Below are 27,878 nucleotides of genomic sequence, written 5' to 3'. Positions count from 1 at the left end.
TGATTGCCAGGTGTGAGGTAACACATAAAATATTATATTTTTAGATAACATCATATAAAATTGGGTCCGTAAGGTGATTGCTTCAGATGCAACCTTCACATACAGTAGTTACTGTGAAATGAGGAGGCGGGATGTAGAGCTAGTGACGTCACAGACAGTTTCCTGCGTTTGAAACCGGAGAGAAACACGACCGGCAACATACTGAAGCGACTGACTGGGAAACTGAAAGGTTAATTCTACCTTATTCACATAAAAGTCAGTATTAGAAAATGTTTTTGTAATTGGTTATATTAACACGAAATCCAATTTTCCAGAATGTCATGGGCTTTTTCGTAACACTGACGTGAAAGCTTGGCCTTGCGTGATTCTCTGGTGTTGGTCACTCGTACACTGCAGTACACAGCGGTTGAGTGAGGATTCAGTAATTGTTTTTTTTTTATAGCTATAAACTTTGGATTTAACGTAAATATATTTTACACGAAAATGTTTATAGTGTGCAGTGTTTTTTTTATTTTTTTTATTTCTACTATTCGTTTAGTATTCGTTTTCAGTTAATTGTGTTGGAATTACGTCAACATAAAGTATTGTTGACAAGTGAAATTTCACCAAACAGAAATCGCAGGACATAAAGTGATAATACACCATAGACACGTCATGTTCAGATATTACGGATACTTTTATTATCCTTACAAAATATACAGATCTTAGGCCATTTTCTGGTGTCTCCTTAAAAAAATAATGTGAACCCTATGAAGAGTTAGTACTGTGATAGCTCACCTTTCTTCAGAATGTGGAACTACAGAGATTGTTTTTTGTCAAGTGACTTGTTTATGATTTATTTTGCTTTCAGTTAAAAAAAAGTCAATTGGTTTTACAGCAGTGTGACACACTGGGAACTAGCTGTGATCATTTAAAATGCTACACTTTTACTGCAGCTTAGGTTCAGTGGTAGGCTTCATGTCAAAGCTGAACTGTGAGAGAAGCTAATTACATCCCGTTTCATATCATTGTTAAGATTTTTAATTAAGCTTTGAAACGTTTCTTGAAATGTAAGTTGTTCATCTTGTAAGCAGTAACACCTAAATATCCTTTTGAAAATACCCACACATCCATTGGTCACATTTCATTTTTTTTTTTTTTGGTCATGAAAGTGAAAGAACACAAGCATGCATTTTGACAACACAAATGCCAGTTTACCCCAAGTAAATGTTATCCATTCTTTGACATCTGTAAAATGGTGACAAACCAAGACCAGGTAATATGGACATGGGTATTATCATATGAACAACTGGGGCGAAATGCACAGAAAACATAAAACGATGCTTGTAAGGCATATTTCAGACATCAGAATGAAGGCCTGTGTAGGGACCAGTCGGCACAGCCTTTTGCATAAGGTATGTGGGGTGGGGCTTAAAAAAGCTCTATTTTTGTATAAGATGCATGAACCACAACAGTTTGTGTTTTATAGAAACTTTGCTCTTTTAAACAGAAAATGTCACGGCCAAGTAGCGTGTCTCCGAGGCCAGGCATGTCCAAGTCTAGCCAGTCTGGTTCTTCAAGAGCCCGAGGGCTGAAGGATATCCGGATCGATGAAGAAGTTAAGATAGCTGTGAACATTGCGCTGGACAGATTTCGATACAGTGATCAAAAAGGTAAAGGCTTTGAGTAGCCTGTTTTTGGAACATGGAACCAGAAGGCCTTGGATTGTATATGTCTGGCACACAGTAAAAAATTAAAGTGACTTGCTTTTGAAGGAATTTCAGTTATTTCCAAGAATGATTCCTTCTTAGATTATACTGTTTTAGTGTATACATTTTATCCCAAAATGAATAGCTGTGGAGTGCTTATTTAAAGATGTAATGCATTGCACTTCATTGTGGTCACTCCTCACCTCACTGTATTTTTTTGGTGTTATAGAAATGGAATTCCCATCTTCCTTGACCAGCACTGAAAGAGCATTTATTCATCGTCTTGCACAGTCTTTGGGGCTGATTTCCAAAAGTAGAGGGTGAGTTTTTTTTTTGTAATGATTTTATCAAATATAGATTGCAGATATCTTGTTAGTTTAAAACAAATAATAATACTTACATAAAACAGTCATAATATTTTGACAAATAAGTACTCTTGTTGCTGTTTTAGAAAAGGGACAACTAGGTTTCTTACAATAAAGAAGAAGGATGGATCTGAGGCAGCACAGTCTGTAATGAACTTCAACCTTTCCCACAACACTAAACATGTAGTGCGAAGTTTGCTTCAGAGATTTCCAGTCACTAACAAAGAACGGACTGAACTTCTGCCTAAAACTGAACGAGGGAGTTCACTGGCTCTTGAGGCTGGTAAGCATGTGGGCTGTACTTGTACATAATAAAGGAGTGTTTTATAACCTTACATTGTGATTATCTCTGATATCAAACACACTCAATTTGGAGATATTCATTTGTATTTGTCTTGTTAAGAGTTATAACCTATACAAAATATATCATTTCTGGTGGATATGCTTTTAACATGTTTTAAGATGCTAATGTTATTCAGGGAGGAAAATAAAGCTTCCAATCCACAGCAGTTCCAAATTTCACTAGGAGCTTGATTAGATGTCCCTGTGATTATAGGCCCTATATGTTGTGGTTAATTATGTTTATAGGAAAAGCTTGGAAGTTCAGACTGAAATATGTAATAAAAAAAAAAAAAAATCAAAAGCCATTTAAAGAGACCATATAGTGCTAATCATGTAATTGCATCATAATAGTAACTTCTTGTCATGTGTTTAGAAAGCGTCAGAGATAAGAACAGGACAAGTGGACGCCTCAACAACGGGATCCCCCAGGTTCCTCCGAGGAGAGGGGAGTCGGACTTGGATTCCTTCAGGCGCACACTGCCAGTCTATGAAAGACGAGAGGAAATTGTAAAGATTATAAAAGAAAACAGAGTGGTGTTAGTAGTTGGTGAAACTGGATCTGGAAAGACTACACAGGTGTGTTCATACTCTGAATACAGTTGTTAAACTTGGTGACTTCTGATAAACTGAATAAATATACTCAAAATCCTCATAGCACCAACTTTTGTACCTATGCTTCACAGTCATTTTAAATTATCTATTTGTTCAGATGAAAAAACAAGATGCCAGGAAATGTGAAATAAAAATTGTAATGGCTTTGACCTTTGAAATCTGCAGGGTATGTGGATGGGTAATTTCTTTGGTTTGTTATCTTCCAGGTACCTCAGTTTCTTCTTGATGATTCTTACATGAATGGAAATCCATGTCGTATATTCTGTACTCAGCCAAGGAGGCTAGCAGCCATTGCTGTGGCTGAACGAGTAGCTGCAGAGAGAGGGGAAAAGATTGGCCAGACAATTGGCTACCAGATAAGACTGGAAAGCAGGTGAGAGCATTTTTGAATTCTAGGAATTCAATTCTGTTGATTGTTGTTGTACCCAGTGCCAATGTGTAGATTTCCTCTCCAAAAAGTATAGGAAATAGTATTTAGAGCAATTCAAGACCAGACTAAAGTTCACTGCATAAAACCTCCTCTGCCTAACGGACAACCCGCTGAGAAATATAATTCAATACAAACAAGGCATCTGTGGCGGAGTGTCCCGCCCCTATGTATTATTATTTGTATTTTTGTTTACGGCGCGGGTAAAAGCGCTGCGTCTTTTATTATTTTATATTTAAAAACCCCGTGAGGATGCATGGCTGATCAGCTACTGATTATTTAACTAGCTGACAGTCATGCATCCTTACCAAATGCGTGCAGACTCTGGCCGAGGGATAATAAGATAATTACCAACAAGTTAATCCCTCGGCCAGAGTATATAAACCTGCAGCTCTCTTCTCTTGAGGCTGAGTGTAGAGGAGAGTACGGGAGAGCGGAGAGAGAAAGCGACATTTAAAAAACAATTGCTAAAACGTGCTGGATTACCCAGCACATCACTTACTTGTTTGTTTGTTCATTCGTTTGGCCCTTGTGCCCTTTTGTTTTGTGTTTTGTTGGTTTGTTTAAATCTTTTGTTTTGTTTGTTATTAAATACGCTGAGTGCAATAGCATTCAGCTTCACCCGCCCATCCACTGTTTTGGTGTCAGTTACTTCCTGGTCCGTGACGTCATCCACTTCACCACTGCGAGCCAGTCTGCCACAGCATCGCTTTCTCTTCTGCAACTTCACACAACCCCTGCTTTTATGACCGCACATGAAGACCTCTTGAATTCCATGCTCAGATATCCTGTGTTGATTGAATCCACCCTGAATAGGGCATGTCAGCAATGCAGAGAATGTTTGTTAAAATTGGCAAGTATTTACCAGGTCGGACAGTCTGGAAAGCAAATTTAAAAGGTAAACAGACGCATCGTCATCACTTTGGGCAGCTGGGGCTGCCGTGGCTTACGGCACGTTAGGGGAAGACATGCTTCGCAACTGTACCAAACAAGCATGAGCAATTGAATTGCTAATAAACACCCAGTTTCATAGTTAACAGTTCACACACGTTCTTGGCTGACTTTTCCCGGTGTGACATTTGCAAATAATTTCACTACAGAGTTTCTCCAAAGACACTGCTAACCTTCTGCACTTGTGGAGTACTTCTGCGAACTCTGATGGCAGGGGATGCCACCCTTTCAACTGTTACACATGTAATTGTGGTAAGAAAAAATATAAAGCGTAATACTATTATTTTCATGGAATACTGATGACTAAATGTTTAAATTAAATACTGTTTTAAATTTATATGAGGTTACAGCAAGGCAAAAATGTAGCTTTGTTAGATGAGTGAGCCCAAGGCAACACAAGCACAGTCAGGGAGTATGTGAGAAATTGAATCCATCAGATACATAGTAAGAATTGTTGTTTCCTTTTATAAGTATATTTTATGGCTATATCAATGATGCAGATCACACACTTTAAGATAGTGTCGTCTCACTTTTGGTACACAGTTGTAGTCTATGATTCTATTAACCAAGCCTTTGTACATTAATAATGTGATAACATTTTTCTTACTGCATGCTAGTGATGTAATGCATTCCCTTTGTCTTCTCTGTGATAGGATGAAGTGCATGAGAGAGATGGACTAAGTGATTTCCTGCTGATAAAAATAAGAGATATGTTGCAGAACCACTCATCTTTGAAGCTCATTCTTTCGAGTGCTGCTCTTGATGTTAATCTGTTTATGAGATACTTTGGTTCCTGCCCAGTTATTTACAGTAAGTGAACATATTAACAAGATGAAAGTGCCTTATGTGCCAAATACACCATTTGTAAATACAGTAAATTAAATATGGGGTTAAACACAAACAAGTGTATTGAGCCTTCAATCTGACTCAAACTAACTGTACACCCTTTTGTAGTTTGTATAACTAAATATTTCTTATATATTTAATATATAATAAAAGTATATTCCAATTGAATTTTTTAAAAAATGTTTTACGTTGTTATTTTTGTCACGTATTTAATTATTTCAGTCCCGGGGAGACCATTTGAAGTAAAGGAACTATTTCTGGAAGACATCTTAAGGACAACAGGTTACACAAACAAAGATATGATGAAATACAAGAAGGAGAAGCAAAAAGGTAAAAAAAAATACTTTTTAAAAAAGTGTTGAAGTTTACCATTTGCTTTGAAAAAGGTTTCCTAGACTGTGACTGAGCACCATCACAATCCCATGAATAACTGAAGTGCAAAGTTCTGCCTGAATAAGATCTTTGCATACAATAAAACAGCTGATTATCACTGGGATTTCATTTTAATTGTGACAAAGCATTTATAAAGTACCAAAAAACAAAAATGATCATAACCGTGTGCAATTATTTAATGCTAATGTGCATAAAATTCCAAACAACGCAAGTTGTTTTTATCGCAGTTGTTGTCTGGTATGGAGTTTGGCACTTTTTAAAAGCTGCAATTAAGATAACTGCGCCAAAATTCTAATTTAATCCAAAGGGAATTCTGATTGCTGGACATATAGAGAAAGCTTTTTGGTAACAGTGGAAAACACCATTGCAACAAGGGATACATTTCTGAACATACACTAGAGAATCACATATTTCTAGTTGAATGTGCATTCCAGGGTGTAAAATAAAAGATCTCATACTCCATTTCCTTCATTTGCAGTTAAAGTGAGGGGCAAATTAATGCATGTCTTTTTAGTGTTTGTATAGCAAACAATCAAAAATAATACAGGCAGTAAATATCATTCATTTCATTTTGTAATGTTTCCATCGCCATGATTTCACAACCAGGGGGTAAGATTTCATTTTAAGTTTTCATTTTACAGAGGAAAAACAACAGACATCACTTACTGAGTGGTGCAAGGTTAAGGACAGCATCACCAGGCCAGAGCAACAGAGGGAAAGAACCACCTCCTGCCCAGTAGAAGAGAATTACCTTCTTGATGATGGTGGAGACAGTGTTTTTAGTCAACTGGTAAAGCAAGTTCCTTTTGAACTCCAGTGGAGTTTAAAAAAAAGAAAAAAAAAGCTAATCCTTTCATGATCCTGGGTGATGTGTTTCCATACCAAAGGGTGTGCAGTGCAGTGATGTCTGGTTAGACACGTAAAACTCAGTGTTCTGCTTCTTAAGACTTGTATGGTTGCACTTTCCAGGTTTTGCTCTGATAAGTGTTTCATGTTTCTTACGCTTGTTTTCATTTCCTAAATAGATTCAAAAGTGTTTATATATATATATATATATATATATATATATATATATATATATATATATATAAATATATATATATATAAATATATATATTTATAATATATATATATTTTTATACCACTTTTTGTAGTAAAAAAAAAACCAAAACAAAAAAAGTCTTATTTGACTAGCTCTCTTATTTTTTTTATTATTTTAATTAGAGTGAGAAAGATGTGAACTCCCTGGAGCCTTGGCTACTAAAGGAAATGGATTCCTGCATCTCTGACATCTTCCTCAATCAAGATGCTGATGCTTTTGTCCAGCTGTTTAACCTCATTTTAAGTGAAAATGTCAGCGGTAAGTTAACTTCATAATTATTTACTGGAAACAGCAGTAGTTTAGAGGGTTTCATAGTGGGCTTTAATAGAAATGTATTGAAATTACCAAAGCAGTACCTTTTCATTTATATTAACAAAGGGGCAGGTGTAAAAGTTTTAACAAGTTTGTTTCTGTAATGATATCTGACAACTAGTATATTTCTTACTCTTCTAGCATTTAAAATACTGATTTTTTTAAAATATTATGGACTGCATGGACTTAATTTCAATAAGAGAAGCCAAAAATTCACGCTAACACTATAATTTTAATTTTGAAAACTGAGCACCATCCGCCCCACCCCCCTCCCAAACCTTTAGTTTTTTTTATTCGCCATCTCGACAGCAAAGCGTTGTATAGCGTAAGCTGTATTGAAAAAAATGTCTTGAAACCCAGCTGCTGTTTGGGATTTTTTTGTTAAATGCCCAGCCCACCAAAAAAAAAAAAGTGAATGCAAACTGTGCAAGCGACTGTTGATGTATCATGGAGGCACAACCAATCTCCGGGGGCACTTGACAAGCGGAAGTTCATATTATTAGTGTTATTAATATTTTTAATAGTAGTAAAATGTGACTGTGACTGATAACCAGCTTGGAACGGTGACTGTTAAATAAAGCATTGCTTTGCCTAAGTCCGCTGCAGTTCGTGCTGCTGCAATGCAAGCTTATAGCATCTACGTGTAAATAAACAATGTGTATTTTTATTTTTATTTAAATTATAAAAACATGATTACTGTTCTATATAACATTTTTTAAACTGCATTTGAATGTTGTATTCCATTTATATGGATTAAAATAATAGAATTTAAAATCAAATATAAACAAGTAGCTATGGTGACGTCACCAGTAAATTATGCAAATTAGTACCATCGAAGGTTCGAACCTTCCTTCGGTAATGTGTTCCAAACCTTCGTAGATCAAAATGTACCCTTCATTGCAGCCCTACTTCATAGAGAGAATGACATCAATGACAAGGCATGTACCCATTCCAATTTTTTTTTTCTTTATTCTAGTTGATTACAGACACAGGGAAACCAGTGTAACACCACTGATGGTGGCGGCAGGCAGAGGATTCCTTAGTCAAGTGGAACAGCTCCTCAGCATGGGTGCCAATGTGAATTTCAAAGCATCCAATAGCTGGTAAGGATAGTGTTCCATTACATAAGCTGATATTACAATCAGAAATTGAATTTGGAAAGTTACATTTTAATATGTACAGTATGCAATGTCAAATTCTTAAATAGGTGTTACCATTAGTTTTGTCGTTTTAAACCAGTTTCTATGTCCTAGTCAATTTGAGTGTGGTAAATGTTAAACTTTTGTGCATGCAAGCCTATATTGTAAATCCTATTGTGAGTCAGAATACAGCTCCTCTGTATTAAATTCATAAAGGTCCACAAAAATGTCATGCTACCAGACCTTTTAGGGAGTTTATTAAAATATGTTGGAATTAAGTGATAATAAACTAAGATTGAGTTTGCTTAAATTATTACACTATAGAACACAATGAAGCGTTACTTAGTCTTTTATTAACTCCTATTTTTGGAAAGGAGATAGAACCAACCAAGTAAGTAATATAATTCTTGAGCACTTCTGAGTTGTTTGGTTCTCTGTTTTGTCACAAAACATGGACTTTTCTACTTTAGAAAAAGATAGGAATTAATTAAAGACTGGAGGAAACACTTTGAAAATATTCACACAGTAATTTTTGCATCAAGGAATTTCAGATAACTACTTTCCTTTCTCACTGACTTTCTCATAATCCCATAGGACAGCATTAGACTGGGCTAAGCACTTCAACCAGGCCGAGGTAGTGGATCTGCTTGAATCATACATGTAAGTAGAAAAAACAGCTGCAGTATTATTGGATATGCCCTGATGATAGATGATAATCTGATGAGAAGGAGGGGAAGCCAGGGAAAGTGAGAGCAAGCTAATGGGGTGTTTTTAATAGAAGTGTAAATGTGATATATATAAAGTGATAGATTGCAGTCAGTGTGTTATAAAACGGTATACTTATTTTAGGGGATCTGTGATGCAGTAGAGCTACTAGTATCAATGTAAATTATGTAGTAGAGAGCTAAATATAAGGATGCATCAGAAGAACAGTTTCTACCATACTGCAGTTGTCAGTATTGACACTGTAAAATGTACCGATTTACATCGGTCAAGGTGCCATTTGGCTATCGTCCGATACAGTTCAGTACAGGGTTATTACAAATATTTATCTTGTGACACTGCAGCTCATCATTAGAGGCTGGGCATCTGGATGAAAGCTCCCTGGTCCAGAGTGAGAGTGGAGAGCTGAGTGCTGAGGACAGAGAGCTCCTGAAGGCTTACCATCACAGCTTCGACGATGAGAAAGTGGATCTGGACCTGATCATGCATCTCCTTTATAACATATGTCAGAGCTCTGATGATGGTAAACAACCCACATTCCCTGCTCCTTTTTGTTTTGTTCAAGGTTGTCAGTTAATCAATACAACCTTTAGAGGTCAATCTAACTTAATTAAGGTTTAATGTCTTAAGATGAACTTAGAAGTTAGACACTTCTTGTTTCAAGACCTTCAGAATCTCCTGTGTCACAGTGCGTACTGTATATTGAATATAGAAGTTCATAGGCAGTACCATTCCTGCTGATTTTTAAATAAACATGTAAATTCTTTCTCATCATTTTAAGTAGTTTTACGTGACGATTCATTGCACTTTACTAACGTTTTTTTAGAGAACCATATAACAGAGGAAGGGTAGCTCTACTATTGCCCAGAAAATGTCTATTTCATAGTATCATTCCTTTACTAAAGAATGGTTGAATTGCACATCACTAATTTCGGTACATTAATATTCACTAGTGAATATCACATTTTGTTTTTTTCATTGAAAACTGGTCAACTGAAGATATTAAAATGTGATGTTAAAAGGAAATACTGGGAATGCAAAAAATGTATTCATGGCTTATGTGAAATAGAAATAATTCTGATGATCTATATATTTTTTTAAACTGAAATAACATGAATTAACTTTGAGAACCCCAATGATTCTGCTGTGTGTACAGTCAGGGTGCAGCACACACACTGTTTTCATGTCTTCTTGTTTATACATTGATTTAGGTGCAGTTTTAATTTTCTTGCCTGGATATGATGAAATAGTAACACTTCGAGATCGTATCCTATACGATGATAAAAGATTTTCAGATTACACACAGAGGTAAGGGCATGGAACAATAGTAAGATTATTGATAAATGGGATAAAACATATGTTTTTTGGTGTAATTTAAACCACATTCCAGGGTGGTTTAAGTTAGTTTTAGGGCTTCTGATTTTCAGTTTTAACCGGTAAAACCCAATAAAACACACCCGATGCAAAAAAAAAAATGAAATCGGTATATATTTTGACAGAAAAAAAACACACAAGCATTTTGGAAAGTAACGGAAAACACTAATTTCATACAGTATATAAAATGCAAGCATTTTGGAAAGTAACGGAAAACACTAATTTCATACAGTATATAAAATGCAAAAGCCCCGAAAAAAAAAAACGATTTACATGTAACTTGAAAAGAGCTCAAAATAAGCACCGAAAAATAAAATGAAGAAACACCGAAAAAAAGAAGCCCTATTTATTTTCAGTCACATTTTATGTAAACATTTATTTTTTAGACTAGAAGGGAGAAATTAATTTATTTTTTAAAAGCTGACATTTCAGTCCAAATATTTTAATATAGTAGACTTAGAAAAAGTTGGTTGTATGTCTGGGGATCCTGATCTGGTACCTTAATTTCTGCCTCTAACTACAATTCATTAATGAAATTTGGCAATTAACTCCTTTGTTTTGGCTTCAGGTTATCCTTCCACTTGGAGAGAGTGTTTTTGTAAAAAGAACAATGTTGATGTCACACAGCTTAAAATAAATGACTTGGAATGTGAAATGAATAGCTCTTTCTGTATCTGCTCCTACCTTTATTCTAAGATTGGTTGTTTTTTATACTTGGCCCCTTTTGACAACACTTTTTTATTTCAGGTATCAGGTTTTTACACTCCACTCGAACATGCAGACATCTGATCAAAAGAAAGTACTTAAAACCTCACCTGCTGGCATTCGTAAAGTAGTAAGTATATTGTGATTGAACAGTAGAAAGCACTTACTCATCTGGAGGGCTCACTTAATTTGTTCTTTTCTTATTTCAGATTCTTTCAACCAATATTGCAGAAACCAGCATCACTGTCAATGATGTTGTCTTTGTTATTAATGCTGGCAAAGTTAAAGAGGTATGTTTCATCAGCTTCGATCAAAAGTCTCTCTTGTGTGTGCTCTGGCAGTGAAATCTCATTTAATCTTTACTTAAAATCATTTGTGTTGCAGAAGTCCTTTGATGCTCTCAACCACGTGACAATGTTAAAAATGGTGTGGATTTCAAAGGCAAGTGCAATCCAGAGAAAAGGAAGGTAAACTGCTTTTAATATATTTCTGGCTGTAGTTATTTTAGAGTGAGGCAAGATAAAGTTGCCAGCATTTAAAAAAAAAAGTTTGTAAGTGGCACAGTGGTTTAATGCACTAATATGCTACAAGAAAATAAACAGTTTTCGTTCACAAAAATATTATTATCTAGTTAAGGAGAAATTCCTTTAAAAATATTATACGTTTCTGTGTACACTGCAGAGCTTTGTAATTTAATATAAAATGGTGCAAGGTTCATCAGGTTTGTAATTCCTGTAATACACACATTTGAGAATGAGAAAAGCAGTCATTTAGTAATTTTCTTGTTGTTTGCTCTGTATACTTTACATGTTTTCTTTGTTTCTTCCAGAGCCGGTCGCTGTAGACCAGGTGTATGTTTCCACCTGTTCAGCAGATTACGATTCAAAAACATGTTGGAGTTCCAGATTCCAGAGCTTCTCCGGATGCCTCTTCAGGTAGATGTTCTTATCTTTCTTTACTTTTTACCTTTTATACCTTATAATACAATTGTGTGTCTTATGGTAAGAGAGAGGAATCTGGAATTCTCTTGTTTTCAAATTCTTTAGCTGGTTTATTTAGGATTTTGGTTCCTGTACCTCCTGGTCTCTTGCAAGCAAAATGACAAAATAAATTAGATTTTGTTTCTGATTTCAAGAGTACTAAAAAAGAATAATTTTAAAAAGAAACACGAGAAATTGCTTCTCATTTCTCACTTCCTCATCTTGCCACTGGAAATATTTATAAAAATAGTATTTTGTAGGTTCCTCACTTACTCTTTTAGTCAGTCTTACATAAAAACGCTATTTGATAGGGCTAAATAGTTGAAGTTTTCTTGTTGGCATATCTGCTGTAGTATATCTGTTACAGTTTGATTATTAAAGGGACTTAGTTTGTTTGTTAAAGGGAGTATTGCAAGTATCGGATTGAAAATAGGTCAAATAAAGGGTACAAATGTACCGTTTTGATAAAAAGTGAAAAAGCACATAAAAGAGAACTGTTGCCAATACTACTTTTGCATGATGCATATTTCCTTTAACTGTACTTTCACAGGAACTGTGTCTGCACACTAAACTGCTGGCTCCCATCACCTGTCCAATAGCCGACTTCCTTGCCAAAGCACCTGAGCCACCACCGGCTTTGATTGTCAGAAACGCTGTGCAGATGCTCAAGGTACCTTTACGGTTTTCACAATGCACAGGGCGAGTCAGATTCCTTTTACTATCTCACTATTTAAAAGTGTCATTCAAATTCTGTTCTCACTATCTAGACAATTGATGCCATGGACCCCTGGGAAGACTTGACGGAACTGGGATACCACCTAGCTGATCTCCCCGTCGAACCCCACTTTGGAAAGATGGTGCTGTGTGCTGTGGTCCTCAAGTGTCTTGATCCTATTCTCACCATAGCCTGCACGCTGGCCTACAGAGATCCCTTTGTTCTGCCGGTACAGGCTGCACAGAAGAGGGCAGCAATGCTATGCAGGAAGCGTTTCACTGCAGGGACCTTCAGTGACCATATGGCTCTCCTTCGAGCTTTTCAGGTACTGTATGACCTTTAATTACAGCTCTGACTCTGAATTGTCTTGTTATAATGAGCTACTCTAGGGGACAGGTATTCTGTGTTTTTTCTTGATAGTTTTATTATTTTACTTTTGGTATGTTGGTTTGGCTAGTTCCTCAGCTGAAACCTAAGTCCTGACATGTTTTAATTGCATTCATTGAATTCTTTCTGATTGTTAGGCATGGCAGAAAGCTCGCAGTGATGGCTGGGAAAGAGTATTCTGTGAGAAGAACTTTTTGTCCCAAGCCACCATGGAGATTATCATAGGGATGAGGACACAGCTTCTTGGACAACTCAGAGCGATAGGTGAGTAGAACATGTACTTCCTGTATTGAAGTAAAGTTTTTGGACTACAGTGATAATCCCTTTATTACATTACAGTGAGGAGCCATAGTTTATTGTGAAGTGTTTATTGCTAGTGAAATCCAATATGAGACAAGTAAGAGCTTTTAACTGATTGTAGTTTAAAGAGCTGACTTATAGCGAGGAAGCACAAATATTAGTTAAACAAATTAAACTTCAATACTTTTTACTGCATTTATATGTCTGTAGTTGCTTTAGTGGATTTGTAAGTCATCTGCAGACATATTAAATTGATCTTAACAGCAGAAGACACAGGAGGTTGCAGTTGTTACGCAGCACACACTCTCATGATTTATTTACAGATTACACAAGTTAGGTTGCAGTTGTGGTTGACCAACACAGCAATGGTATTCCTAGTGCAGGGTAAGCAAGCAAAATGCAGCTACAAAATAGAAGTTTGCCAATAAGCGGCTTAGCACTGCTCCCACTAAAAGTGAGGTTTTATATACCCTCTGTATGCCTTTGCAGGATTAAAATCCCCTAAACTAAATCTTATTGTTTCCTGAAAGAGCAACCCAATTCTTTTGTAGTACCAGGACTCCCGGTTGATTTAAACAAAGCCGTCTCCGTAACAAGAGCATCATGGTCTCGCTAATCAGCCTGGAGGCGTGTTAGTGGTTCCTTTGTTGCAAGACACACCCGGTCAAGGAACCAAGGCTGTCCAATCCCTGGCTGCCATTCTCTGTAAACTCACACAGCCAGCAAGCAAGTCACCACAGAGCTTCTGGCTTCTTTTTAAATTTAACTAGTTACTTAAAAGAAACAAAAGGAAAAAAATACAAAAATACAAAAACACACTTATTCCCTGTGTGCAGGATCTCAGCCCTGCCACAGCAAGCAATGTTCTTTATTTAAGCATCCCTGTAAGAAAAGCTTATACATTTTTATAAATCCACTGCCTCTTGAAAAATGAAATGAACAGATAAAAATGTTGCAGTCTTGTCCTAATTATGTTTTAATACAAGCTTTACTGTGCAAAGCACATTCGACCAGAATCATGCTTGTCCACAGTACAAGTGTAGTTTGGAAAGATGTGTAACAATAATTGAAAATCTAATAAAATATATTGTCATTTGTTATAATTTAGGAAGTCTATTTGTTTTTTTGTTTTTGTTTTTTTATTTAGATTTTTATAAACAACATTTTTTGTTGTATATTGTCTGTAGGTTTTGTTCGGGCAAGAGGGGGAGGCGACATCCGAGATGTGAACCTTAACTCTGAGAACTGGGCAGTTGTAAAAGCTGCCCTGGTGGCTGGGATGTATCCCAACCTCATCCATGTTGACAGGGAAAATGTCATGCTCATGGGATCAAAGGAGAAGAAAGTCAGATTTCATCCTAACTCTGTTCTGAGCCAGCCCCTGTATAAAAAGGTTGGTGACATCTTTCAGCTGTTTCTATTCTATTCCTCAAGGTGGAGCTGTTTTATTACAATTTATTTAGATGAAATATGCAGCGCAGTATATTTCTAATGGGGAAAATGTACATACAGTATATCTAAACCCATATTCTACAGAGATTGGGGTAAAACAATATGTACATATTCCTAAAATCTGTATATATGCAGTTCCATAAAAAAAAATATATATATATATATATATATATATTTAAACAGTTACTTAATGTCAGTATCCATTATTGTATTACAGTTCAATTGTGGAAAGATAAGTTTATAATGTATTTGCCAAATACTGAATACAATTTGAAATGCAAGCTATTGTAATTAGAAAATTCCACCTTTAATTTAATTGTATTTTACAAACTTTCAGATTCCTCCAGCAAATGGACAAGCTGCAGCTGTCCAGTCACTGCCAACAGACTGGCTTATTTATGATGAAATGACCAGAGCCCACAGAATCGCTAGCATTAGATGCTGTTCTGTAGTGACTCCATTTACAGTGGCTATCTTCGGAGGGTCAGCTAAGCTGCCAAGCACTGCTTTACAGGAGCCATCAATGCAAAGAGGTATTTATGATTGCTAGTGCAATACAATATTCTATTGGTATATACAGTCAACCTTGGTTAACTCGACTGGTGGATAACTCAACACCTTTGCTTAATTTGACAGACAGTTTTGGTCCCAGATTTTCTCCATATAAAATATATACATCCTGCCTCTTAATTCGACACCACGTTTTACTTGTAACTCGATACATGTTACCAGTACCGAAGGGATAAAAACTATTAAAAACTAGTGGATAACGCGGTACAGTCGTTTCACGTGACTGACCTCTGACTGGAAATGGATCATTCATTCATTCGCAACTACCAAGTGCAGCTGGTTACAGTATTAGTTCACAATGAGTGAGAACCGTTAAATTAGTTCACGCTCAATTGGCTTTAAAGCTCAGGTTATTCGGAATAACAAGTTTGTCAGCAGATCTTTCAAAGCATGTGTTTTTGCATCGACAATGTTTGATTTCTGTGTGAAACTATAAGTTGTTTATTATTGTTTTTGTTCACAAGTTAATTCTGTATGAATGTACATTTGTTAACTCGTGCTATTTAAGGGCTAGTCACGCTACAGCGTTTATTCGCAGCGTTTTTCGTTTGGAAAAATCAAATCTATGGAATTGAATACTGCCTTTCACACTTGAGCGTAATCGCTGCGAGAACCGCTGCGAAAAAAAATTAAACAGGTTTGATTTCTGGACGAGAAACGCTGCGATTTCCACAGACTCGGGTGTAGGCTGCCGCATTGTTGTTCCGATGAAGGAGAGAAAAAGGGGATGAATGCGAGTTCACTATAATAAAATACCACTGACCTGCGTAAAAAATACCGGTATGTAAAATAATACAATTAAAGCAGAGGTAGCCAATTTGATCTAATTTCATTAAACCACAATACTTCACGCTGCAGTTTGTCATTTCTGAGCTGCAGTGTTTACTGACAGCAGATGGATTTATTTCAATTCAACACATCGGTGGTAATTCTGCTGATAGAAAACACAATATACAAGTAGGTGTTTTGCTTCAACAGTAAAACTTTATATATATATATATATATATATATATATATATATATATATATATATATATATATATATATATATATATATGTGCGTGTGTGTGTGTGTGTGTTTTTATTGATGGTATGTCATACCTGCTATTTGTTTTTACCACTATGCAAACCACCCCTCTTTAACCCGTTTGTATTTAATAAAACAACGCATTTTCACAGGTAAAGCAATTTATTTATTTTAGAATTAAAATAGTGTTAACTGTAATTTCGATTTCCTCACATATTTTCCCTTATTTTCTGTTTGTATTGCATATCAAGATGTGTATTGTGCTGCTTATAAAGAACAATGCACAGCTAGAACCAGGCGTTCCAATTGACATTTGAAGAAGAGAAAAACGCTATTGTGTGAATACAAAAATCGCTGCGAATGGGCTGCCGTAAAAAATGCAGCAATAAACGCTGTAGTGTGTTTAGCCCTTTAAGCTGTCATTAGACAGTACAAGCCAATAACTAAAAGTATAGTCAATAGTTTGTGGTTGTATTGTTTTCGTAAAAATAACGCTGTAGTTCTTTTATTAATTCTTATTTCAATCAAATCGAGTTGTACCAAGTTTGTACAGTACTGTATACTGTAATTGATTCATTCACTGCAGTTCTTTCAACTGTTTTCATAAGGACATTTAACTAAAAATGAACTTGTAAATACTGTAATAGTGTAATCTTGTGAGTTCTCTTACTTGTATGCATGTTAATGCCATGGCTCATGTGCACCCGTGGTTAACTCGGCACCTTGGATAAGTCAACACTAAATAGCATTTTAAGGTGCAATATTGAATTTCAGACCTTTTTACCTAAAGTGTGTCTACTTTTAAATGTAAACAAAAAAGAAAAAACAATGTAGCCCAACCCAAGTACTGTGTGTCCATGTGGCTTAAAAACTATTGAACTATCGATTTTACGTTTTTTTTTTTTGTTTTTTTTTCTTAAATGGTTCCTGACCTGGAAAAAAATTGCTCATTACTAAAATGCATAATACATTTTTATGATGAATGAAGATCCTGATGAAAATATCCGTGCATGTCTTATGGCAAAAATGCTGACTGTATTTGACAGACCCATACCCAAATCGTTTAAACTCCCTAGCCAATAAACAGTGACAGAGAATGTATTCTTTACTTTTCTGAAATTGCATTGACAGTTCTTAAGACAAAATTGTTTGATTTAAAATAGCCAAAAATAGAAGTCTGCATTCACTGGTATTATAAAAATGACTGTGTAGTTCCGAACTTTAAGTACCTGGACTCAGCCACACAAGTGTTCTTTTGAATTATTTAGCATGAATAATACAAGGCCAAATTTAAATTTTTCATAACTGTCCTACAGTTGATGGTGTGAATGACAGCAGTGACAGTGAGATGGAAGACCGATCCACTGCTAACATGGCCACTCTAAAGATAGACGAATGGCTGAATTTCAAATTGGAGCGAGAGGTAATCATACAGATTTCATAACCTCAGCACAAAGTAATTATAGGCAGAGGAGCTGTGGTTTACTCACAGAACCTCGGCACTAAACCTAACTCGCACCTCCTGAACGGATTAATATCTTGTTAAGAAAAGGCAAACAGAGCTCCTTTTATTAGCTGCCAAAACAGCCAGACAACAGTAAGTTACCGTACAGTTTTTACATCTCCAATAGCATTTATTTTTTATTCTATTCATAACATTGGAGCAGGTGGGCTTTAAACTTGAAAAGTTGGTTGCATGGTTAAATAACAGAGAATAATATTGAAAACAGAGCTTCCTCTCTTGAATTTGGTACTGATATAATCAGGCCTGTGCTCCCTCTCTGTCATTCTGCAGACTGCCAATCTAGTTTTCCACCTGAGACAGAAATGGCACAGTTTGTTCCTGCGTCGAATACGGGCGCCTTCAAAGCCCTGGTCTCAGGTGGATGAAGCAACTATGAGGGCGCTTGTGTCTGTCCTGATCACTGAAGAGCATGTAGCTGGCCTCCAGCAGCCTACTGGGATTGGACAGCGACCCCGTCCCATGTCCTCCGAAGAACCCCCCCAGTTATCATCGTGGAGGGCCACCAACAGCAGGGAGAGCTCTGCGGATACTGAGTTTTCAAATGAGACGTCAAATGTAGAAAGGTGAGTGATTACTTAAACACCACACTGTAGTCATTGATATTTAAAACAAAAAATGCAGGGGGTCCCCAAGTGGCTCATCCTGTTAAAGCACTGCTGCGGCAGTTTGCGTCCAGGGTGGGGGATGGGAAACCAGCAGGTATTGCTTCTCCTCATCGCGCAACAGCGAAACCCTACTGGTCAGACACCTAGCACATTCAGAGTGGATAAAAAGCAGGGCTGATCTCTGTTCTCTGGGATTGGTAGCCCGTCCACCTCTGCTCTGGATTGCTCTGCGTAAAAGCGACTCTGGATTTAGGCTTGTGAGATCTGAGGACGCTCGCACACCCTCAGAACATCTGTGCTGTGTGGGGACTCGCTGCGCTGAGGAGAAAAAAACACAATTGGACATTCCAAGTTGGGGGAAAATAAATAAAAATAATAATTGGTCACTCTAAATGTGCTCAGTGCTGCCTGCTGTTTTAAAGCCATTAGAAATGGTAGTTGCGGGTATATTTGTAGCCTGTCAAATTATTTTATGGTTGGTTGTCTCGTAATGACAGAACTGTGATGAAATGTTAACGCTGCTCTATACCTGTGCAGTGTGTGTGTGTATAATCTGTATTTTTATATAGCTTCTTTCATAGTGTACTGAAGGAAGGCCATTCATATCTGGCACAGTGTACTTAAAAGATTTTTTACTTTTTGGACTGTAAAAATGTTACTTACCAATGTATTTTTATTTAGGATGCACAGGCTACCACTGCCTTCCTAATAAAATAAAAAAAAAAACTGAGCTATCTTTCCAGTTGACATATGATCAGTCTCCCTAAATTATTCCTGGACCTGTCCATCCTTATGACTTGAAATATAATTATGTTCCCTATAGAGATTGAAATATCTCCCTAGAAAATGCATTTGACTTATCTGATCAGTAGAATGTAATCCGTCTTCTGGGTAAAGAATGACACACATCAGCTGTTTAAAGAATCTCAAGGAATTAGACTTGGACCCCTTGTTTGATTTAAAAGTGGGGCAGGCATCACTGATGCAGTGGCAGCTGAATTCACGATAAGATAGACCCAGGTAATTATGGCCCTATTAATTTAAGTTCTGTAACATGCAACATGGTGCAAGCAATATTAAGAGGTAAGCTTGAAGACAATATTATAGAGGACAAGGGAGGATATGTAATTATATACATAACTGGTTAAAAAGCAGAGAGTAAAGTTGGATTGGGGAGGTGTGCTTTGTGGAGTACCACAGGGGACTGTACTTGGACCCTTATTGTTCCTCATTTATATAAATAACTTGGACCAAGATACCCCTTTCAAGACTTGCAATATATCTTAATGAGCAAGACATCTCACAAGTAGAATGTTACCACAAAATGTTCTCCTACTGATAGCTTCAATTTTTGTGGTGTATGTTTTAATTAAGGAGGCTGTGTGGTCCAGTGGTTAAAGAAAAGGGCTTGTAACCAGGAGGTCCCCGGTTCAAATCCCACCTCAACCACTGACTCACTCATTGTGTGACCCTGAGCAAGTCACTTAACCTCCTTGTGCTCCGTCTTTCGGGTGAGATGTAATTGTAAGTGACTCTGCAGCTGATGCATAGTTCACACACCCTAGTCTCTGTAAGTCGCCTTGGATAAAGGCATCTGCTAAATAAACAAATATCCAAATAAACTTGCAAAGAACTGCAGGAAAAAACCTAGGAAAATGTTTGTTTTGGTTGACATGAAAGAGTATCAAAGTTGATGGTTAGCTGTTAATGTGTAATTTACTATGCCAGGTCTCTCCAAATAATTTATTATACATCAAGAAGAGAGAAATAATTACTATATTGATTTTTCAAGATTACACAAGTCAGAGTGACGCTGTGTGGTTAGTAGTATAAATAAGATAATGAAAATAGAGCTTCTTGCTGTATGAGTTGATGCTGAATAATGTCATGCTATTACATAGGTCAAGGACAGTGGAATCTAGTTCAGGTTTAGAAATGTCCAATTTACTGGAAGCAATTGCTTTGAAGTTGTTTGATGTATTTCCACCAAGCTTTTTAGAAGCAAAAGCTGCTTGTTGGATATATTACACGTAGATCAAAGCTGAAGAATCGCCACATTTATAAATCTTCCTTTTTTTTATTTATATATATATATATATATGTATATGTGTGTGTATATATATATATATATATATATATATATATATATATATACACATACACTGTGTGGGAACAACATTGTTAATGAAAGATATTTCATTCATAAAAGGGAAACAAACCTCCTGCTTACAATTTACTACTACTGGATTGCTATCCAAACAAAATATATTTCTCAGTTTTTGCAAATAAAACAAGATGCTTTGAAAGATTCTTGTTACAAATAAATAAAACATACTTTTCTGCTTTACTTTCAACAGAGCTATTTTAATGATCATATTTGTAAGCATGTTTTTGTGAGCTTAATTCACATCACACAGTTTATGGCAAACAGCGTTTTTCATCAGATTATTGTGACCGTGTATAATTGTTTAATCAAAACTTACATTACATCCTGTAGTCTAATGCATTCAATTTGCATACCAGTATTACCTTTTGTGCTAATTTTAGATTGTGCAATCGTGTTCATTATGTTTGTTTGATAACAGCCACTTTCAGTACTTCTTTACCACATTAAACATTCTAAGTAACAGAACTTGTTGTTTTTTATGCCCGGCGTCTCTCTTGCATAACATTAGCAGTTTCCCAGAATCTTAGACTTTTTATTTGTGTATTATTATAGGGCTCAAGTGATGTCTCCATCTCCAGCATTTTCCCAACCCAAGGGGTACAAAGACAGGGGGATTCTGCATCCTAAAAAATGCTCTGGTGACAGGTCAAATCAGTCCTCTGTGAAAACTACAGACAGCAACAGTTACCCCAGTCCCTGTGCCAGTCCTTCACCCCCATCCTCAGGGAAGGTAAGGGTCCCTTCAACAATATTTACATTTAATTTATGTCTGCCTTCTTAGCCAAGGGTTGTACCAGTGTTCTTGAAACAGATGTCTGAGTGAGTTTTTGACAGGTCAGAACATCTATAAATACAAACACTTGTTTAGATTTCTGTGAAGCTGCAGAACTTGTGACATTAAACTGTGTTCATTTCACAGCACCAATCTTGTTCCTTTTAGATGTTCCCTTAAGGAGGTGTTCTCTTTCAAACATTTGGGGGACTTCATTCAAAGTTTGAGGTTACTGTCTGTGTTTTAAGATTTTTCTTTCTTCTATAACCTGTGCAAAAAGCTCTGGCAGAAATTACGGACAGACATACCAAATAAGGCAAATGTACTGCTGTATAACAAATTCGAGAACATTGATCAGAAGGTTTTGAAAGCTTTTATACAGAAACTGGCTCCTGCAATATTAAGCTTATATTGACAAGTGTTGTTTTCAGGCTGCACCCCAATTTTACATTTATTTTGTAAGGCTTTTGAAACTCTTGCCTATCTATTGCCCTGGCCTTGTAGGGAGTAAATGGCTTTTCACAACTCGGTTGTAACCTCGGACAGATGATAAAACCTTTGTTTACGTCGTTTCTGCTTAATAAACTGTTTTGAGCTTATGTACAAACCATAACCAAACCAATTAAAACTGGTCCTGAAAGCACTTACTTTTGCTAAAAGTGACACGCTATAACTTTAGGTAAGTGTCACAGAACGCCTAATAACACACTATACAAATGGGTCACATAGGCTTTTTCTGATAAACACGCACCCTGTGTGGGGTGGTGTACACATTGTTCTGTTCCAGTTAAATGGCACAAGCATAAGCCATTTGAACCTTTCCATTATGCAACCTGTTGCTTATGTTGCCCCTTTAAATGGAGAAGTGAGAAATCATTGAAACCGTCTATAAACGTGTGATTTTCCTGTGTTTTTAATGTAAACACGGAATCAATGCAGGGTTAATGAACTCTTAAAATCAAGCTGTACATAGCTAGTGTACATCAGCAGTTTTCAATGACAAGTCTTGTCGTTCGACCTTGTTATGCATTGTTCTTAAATGTAACTTCTTGTTATCTGGGTTTCTGCTGACCTTGGTGAAGTGAAGAAGAAAGATCACAGATGTATCACATTTGATTTGCTTTGTTCCTGAAGTATTTTTTTTGATTGAAACCACCTGAAGAGACTACTGGCTTACTAGTTTTTATGAAGAAATCGAAACTTAAAATTTACTTACAGCTATATGCAGCAAACATTGGTTTCCGACTTCCTCTTAAAACAAAATCTCAAGTACTATACTACTGGTAAAGATTTTCAAAGTTCTGTAATGTTGTCTATATAAACAGAGTGACGATTTGTGCTCCAATTACCTTATTCTTCTGATTTTGAAGTAATCTACATAACACAACACAGTAAGGCTTTGAATTGTCTTCACTATTGATATGTGCATGTGGCAAAGTGGTTAACAGTGTACTGTCAATCATGACCCTTTGGTTAACTAGTGCAAATGCTCCTCCAATCTGTGGCTACCATGTCGTTTTCCTTCCGGGTCGATGATTTAGTGTATCGTAGCTCCACCCCCTTTCTAGATAACCGACTTCCATATAACCCTGGGAATGAATGGTCTGGCCATCCAGTCCAGGGCACTCTGTTCCCTTTACACAGCGCCCTCACAGGTCGGGAGGGAGATTTATCACTCTGTCTTTAATCATTCTGTCTCTGTCACAATGCAATATATGATTTATTTTTTTAAAAGACTTCAATGTCAGAATCAAAAACATGTTAATGAAGTGTTAAGCCACAGGATTTGTTTCTTCATCTCCTGACCTTAATTAAGTGTCAAAGACAGGGGCTTAGTAGAAGAGGATTCAAAGTGAAAAGCATGATTATGTGGTGTGAATGCTGAACAAAGTATTTTTCCATGAGCTTATTCAGATAGAAATACCTGTGGGGATGCATATCCCTGGTGAAAAAGATATGGAGGCGTCTGTCTATTTTTAGTTATATCCTGGAAACTTTACATACAAGTGTGTACAGGCCAGTGGACACTTAATTTGATGAAACTTTGCATGGGGGAGTGTTAAATAATAAGCTGTACTGTAAATGTAGGTCACAATAGTTCAGTTTCAGTCAGCTCCAAGCACGTAACACAAGCTTTATTAAAACAGTCAATACAACTCGATATCCGAGTAACAAGATGAAGAAGCACTCAGAATTATTGCCAATGTCATTAAAAAAGTGTCTATAAACAGTGACCTATAAAGTTTAAGACCCCTCTATTCTGCTTCCTGTAATTCATTGTGCTCTCGTACTATATCATTCTAGATCAACTGTAGTTTTGCTTTATTAGCGTGGAAGATAAATGTTGTAATGGCTGCTTTGCTGTATCAATAAAAATACATATTTTTTTTGTTCCTCAGTGTTCTAAATCTTCCTCTCCCAGACCAAATACGCCAGTCCGTTACTTTATTATGAAGAGCAGCAACCTACGTAACATTGAGATCTCCCAGCAAAAGGGAATCTGGTCCACAACTCCTAGTAACGAGCTCAAGCTGAACCGATCCTTCTTGGAGAGCAGCATCGTCTTTCTGGTGTTTTCTGTGCAAGGATCTGGACACTTTCAGGTGGGTTTTTGTAAAACAACATACTCATCCTATGTACCTGTATCTATTTTCATGAACTTTTGCTTTGTTTTCCTACATTTGTGGGCTTTTAAAAGAGAAACTGATATGATGAATTAAACCAAACCCATTGTTATTGGTTTACTCTGACATTATAACACCTAAAAAAAACATTTCAGGGTTATGCAAGAATGTCCTCAGAAATAGGACATGAGAGGAGCCTGGAGTGGGGCTCTACAGGTCTTGGGGGAGTTTTCAAGGTGGAATGGATCAAGAAGGAGAGCCTCCCTTTTCAGCATGCACACCAGCTACTTAACCCCTGGAATGACAATAAGAAAGTGCAAATCAGCAGAGATGGACAGGTAACTGTTGTTTTTTTAAATTGATATATACAGTACTGATTTCAAAATATATTTTAATGCAAGGCAAACTTTTGGTTAGAGGTAGCATTGCTGTTAGAAGTATTTCTTCGTTAAATCTTTATCAAATTGTAAGTCAGTAAATTACAGAGTTGTAATGCATTTGATAAGTAAGCATCCACTTTTACAGAGCTTCAGTAGGGGGAAATTATAAGGGCCATAAACAGCTTGGTGTTGAATCTGTTCTGAAAAGTTTACATTTCTAGTGTCTAACAGCTTTTGAAATGGTGGATAATTTTACAGATGTTACCCTATAATTTTTTTGGAAGCGCTTTGTACCGTTTGTGGAAGGGGGTTTCTGCTTTGCATAATTTATCTAATAAATTGCTTTGTAGCAACTGCTTATTCTTTTGGTCAGTACTCGGATGGAAAATGGAGATTAATGTACCTCATACAACATTAACACACAGTATAAAAAAATGGTTTCAATTAATAAGAATAGGTAGTCCAAATAAAATTGTAAAAACTGGAAATTAGACTCCTATTGCACAGCAGTTTCACCTATTCCAGGTTTAACTACAAGCTTGATTAGCCACAGTATAGGTAACAAGCTTACATGCGTCTTAGTAAAGTCAGTAAAACCAGGAATGGATCAAACTGCTATGCAGTCGTAGTCTTATTTTTATCCCTGCAAAGCCTAAAACACAAAATGGAGATGTGTGCAGCAGGCCCCAAACATTTTAACATTTGTTTCCTGCCTCCTTTTATCATCTCCTCCATCTATTTCATTCTTTGTCATGTTAGAAACTATTAAATTGATGGAATTTAATTCTCTTTTGCATACATCAAAGAGCTTAGTCTAGACGTCTGTTTATTTTTGAGCCAAACAGATGAAGAGGGGATTGTAATGTTACAAAATGAATATTACTTAGTGGCATTGTAAATCCCAAATAAGAACATGTGTGTTTCTAATATTACAATTTTAAATGAATTAGAATTGTTTTCTCCTGAAATGTATACATTTTAGCTAATTCTTTAGCTAAGTTAGAGTTATGGGCAGAGGCCTTGCATGTAAATTATCCAGATAGACCAAAGCCACATAGTCACATGCCAGCACCCCATGTAACTGCAGCGCTTCCAGACCAATGCCACCGCTCACTTCAAAGTTCCGTAGTAATGTTATTTTTTTCATTTGGATTGATACAAGTCCAGCTAAATAGAAGTACCAGTGATGCCAGTTTGCTGAATTTGTCCTCAGACATTAGACAAAGTATATTTTCATTTTCAGTTACAGCTTATATTGCTGTCTGAGAACATGCGGTATGGCTCTTTGGGTGTGCCCATTTATAGAAATCTTTCATTCACACTACCATTTTCTCTGTGCAGGAGCTGCAGCCTCAGGTTGGTGGGCAGTTGCTACAGCTTTGGGAACGGACTTCTTTGATAGGAAAACCACTACAAATAGACACCCGGCTTGGCGTACTGGGAGAGGTAGGGATTTGTTTAATCATTGTAAAAGGAGTGTTCAGTCTCACTTGTGTTTTCCCACAAAATACAGCTGTTCAGATCGTTAAAAACAAAAAACTTTAAACTGTGTATGTAAAGACATCTCATAAGGCAATATCGCCATCTCATTCCTGAGGTCTTTTTAGGTGAGCTTGAATTTCTGCATCATGAAATCATGTTAAAAGATTGCATCTTTTTAAATGAATTAAGAGTAATCTTTAGAGCAGTCCTGACCTAACTAAAGAATTCAAAGAAAGTTACTTGCATTTCCTTGGAACAGTGGAATGAGGCCAGTTGTTTTTTTTACATTTATACAACTTGAGATGTTTCATCAACTAACTAATTGCTGTTTATTTTTTCCTCTGCAGCCTCTGTAGCCTCTGTAGGCTGATCCTTTTGCTGAACCAAGACCATGAGGATTTCAGTTTCTTAAAGCTGGATTAGGTAGCATCAGATGCTAATGACAAAAAAAAAAAAAGTTATTTTGAAATAGGTAGATTTTTTGTTGACCTTTTTTTTAAGGTTGTTCAGATGATGTTAATGAACATTGTTATTACTAAGTTCGTAATTGAATATGCATCTCAGTCCTCCTAATTAAACCACTCTCTACCCATATGTAATATTGAATCCAAGAGTATAGGCTGACACAACCAGCAGTTTTTCGACCACTTACACAAATTTGTTTTGGTCAAGTTATAGTAGGTATTCTATGTTTTATTTAATTTAATAATCTACCAGTTTCTATGGTTTTATACCATATATCTAATTATGTACAAAGTTTTTTTTTTTTTTTTTCTGAAAGGAATAGATATTATTATTATTATTATTATTATTATTATTATTATTATTATTATTATTATTATTATTAATGATTTTCATAAAAAAGGAAACACATTTTGCACTTGATTCACAATCTGGACCTGTTGTATATACTGCATGTGTGTAGTAAAAAAGTACCATGTTTAAAGAATGATTTCTTTGTATGTGTTTGAGGATTTCAGCAGGCAACCCCAGTTCTTTTTCTGTATACAAACAGTAGTGTTCAAAATTTGGAAACAACAAATGATTTACAGCAAGACTAAGGGTGGGGATCATATTGCTCATTTTTCCTCACTCTGACCCTTTACTTACTAAATATCTTGGTGTCCCTGAAAAGATAATTGTCTGAGAAGTTATCCGGCATCCCCAGCTGTGCTGCTTTCCTAGGAAAAGGAGAACATTCCAGGGTACCATTCTACTTGTGAGATGTGTTGCTCATTTAAAATATTTAGCATATTTTTAAAGAGAAGGTGATTTATCCATTCAGAGATACCAGGTTATTTAGTAAGTAAGGGGTCTGTGTGAGGAAAAATTGGCAGTACAATCCCCACCCCTAGTCTTGCTGTAAATTGTTTGTTTCCAAGCTTTTGAACACTACTGTATGTGCTGACTAACACTGGCACATTGAGGTAATTTGTAAAAAGCAAATCTGCTCATCACTTTTTTTTTTCTCTCATCGTAAAGCATCCTTAATGTAAATTTTATTGAGATATACCACGGCAAACCTTACATGCTATTTCACAATACTGGACCATAAAGATCTTCTATAATGTAATGTGTTACATTTTTGTTCATATTTGATCTGTTCATTGTAATTCTGCACTGATTTGTAGATTCGCATTCAGTTTTTCTTTTACTAAGATTTAAGAGTTGTAAAAACAAAATAAATATTTAGAAATTAAATAGTCACATATTGTTATGTTTTTGTCACATTTATCTACTACAATGTGAATTTGGCTAACAACTTTATAGTGATATGATTTTGAAGCTGTACCAGTGCTCGGTGTCTTGTTATTTAAGGAACACACTGGATAAACAGAATAGCAGAATTGTTGTACAGATAAGGGTACTGACCCTTTTCAAGCATCTTTGTCACTAACTTTTCTTTTGCTCAA

General features: G+C 36.2%; 1 protein-coding gene across 2 annotated transcripts; it reads left to right on the top strand.

Moving 5' to 3' along the window:
• Positions 1–99: 99 nt before the first annotated feature.
• On the top strand, positions 100–27,672 carry LOC131698777 (3'-5' RNA helicase YTHDC2-like). Of its 2 annotated transcripts, none has more exons than XM_058992750.1 (31): positions 100–229; positions 1,490–1,652; positions 1,918–2,008; positions 2,140–2,336; positions 2,769–2,971; positions 3,214–3,380; positions 4,535–4,637; positions 5,039–5,195; positions 5,454–5,561; positions 6,266–6,414; positions 6,849–6,984; positions 8,015–8,141; positions 8,772–8,837; positions 9,245–9,423; positions 10,112–10,208; positions 11,022–11,109; positions 11,189–11,269; positions 11,364–11,446; positions 11,809–11,914; positions 12,510–12,629; positions 12,727–12,999; positions 13,199–13,325; positions 14,549–14,754; positions 15,151–15,346; positions 17,727–17,833; positions 18,206–18,498; positions 21,260–21,437; positions 23,879–24,082; positions 24,259–24,441; positions 25,825–25,929; positions 26,313–27,672. In XM_058992750.1, exons 2-31 carry the CDS (start codon positions 1,493–1,495, stop codon positions 26,319–26,321), a joined length of 4,299 nt encoding a protein of 1,432 aa, XP_058848733.1. In that variant the 5' UTR covers positions 100–229; positions 1,490–1,492; the 3' UTR covers positions 26,322–27,672. The 2 variants fall into 2 exon arrangements, with proteins under 2 accessions (XP_058848733.1, XP_058848738.1); XM_058992755.1 differs by having other exon boundaries at positions 100–255.
• The last annotated feature ends 206 nt before the right edge of the window (positions 27,673–27,878 follow it).

Source organism: Acipenser ruthenus, chromosome 2 (genome assembly GCF_902713425.1).
Source record: "Acipenser ruthenus chromosome 2, fAciRut3.2 maternal haplotype, whole genome shotgun sequence".
In the NCBI taxonomy this organism is placed as follows: domain Eukaryota; kingdom Metazoa; phylum Chordata; class Actinopteri; order Acipenseriformes; family Acipenseridae; genus Acipenser; species Acipenser ruthenus.
Note: the sequence above shows the minus strand (reverse complement) of the source record. Positions and strands in the feature narration are given on the sequence as shown.

Bases quoted from the DNA above. Each gene is read 5' to 3' on its own strand.
- LOC131698777 (XM_058992750.1), top strand. From the start codon at position 1,493: ATGTCACGGCCAAGTAGCGTGTCTCCGAGGCCAGGCATGTCCAAGTCT. The intron at 3,381-4,534 runs GTGAGAGCATTT...ATTTCACTACAG, and splicing joins CAGATAAGACTGGAAAGCAG to AGTTTCTCCAAAGACACTGC. The intron at 24,442-25,824 runs GTAACTGTTGTT...TTCTCTGTGCAG, and splicing joins AAATCAGCAGAGATGGACAG to GAGCTGCAGCCTCAGGTTGG.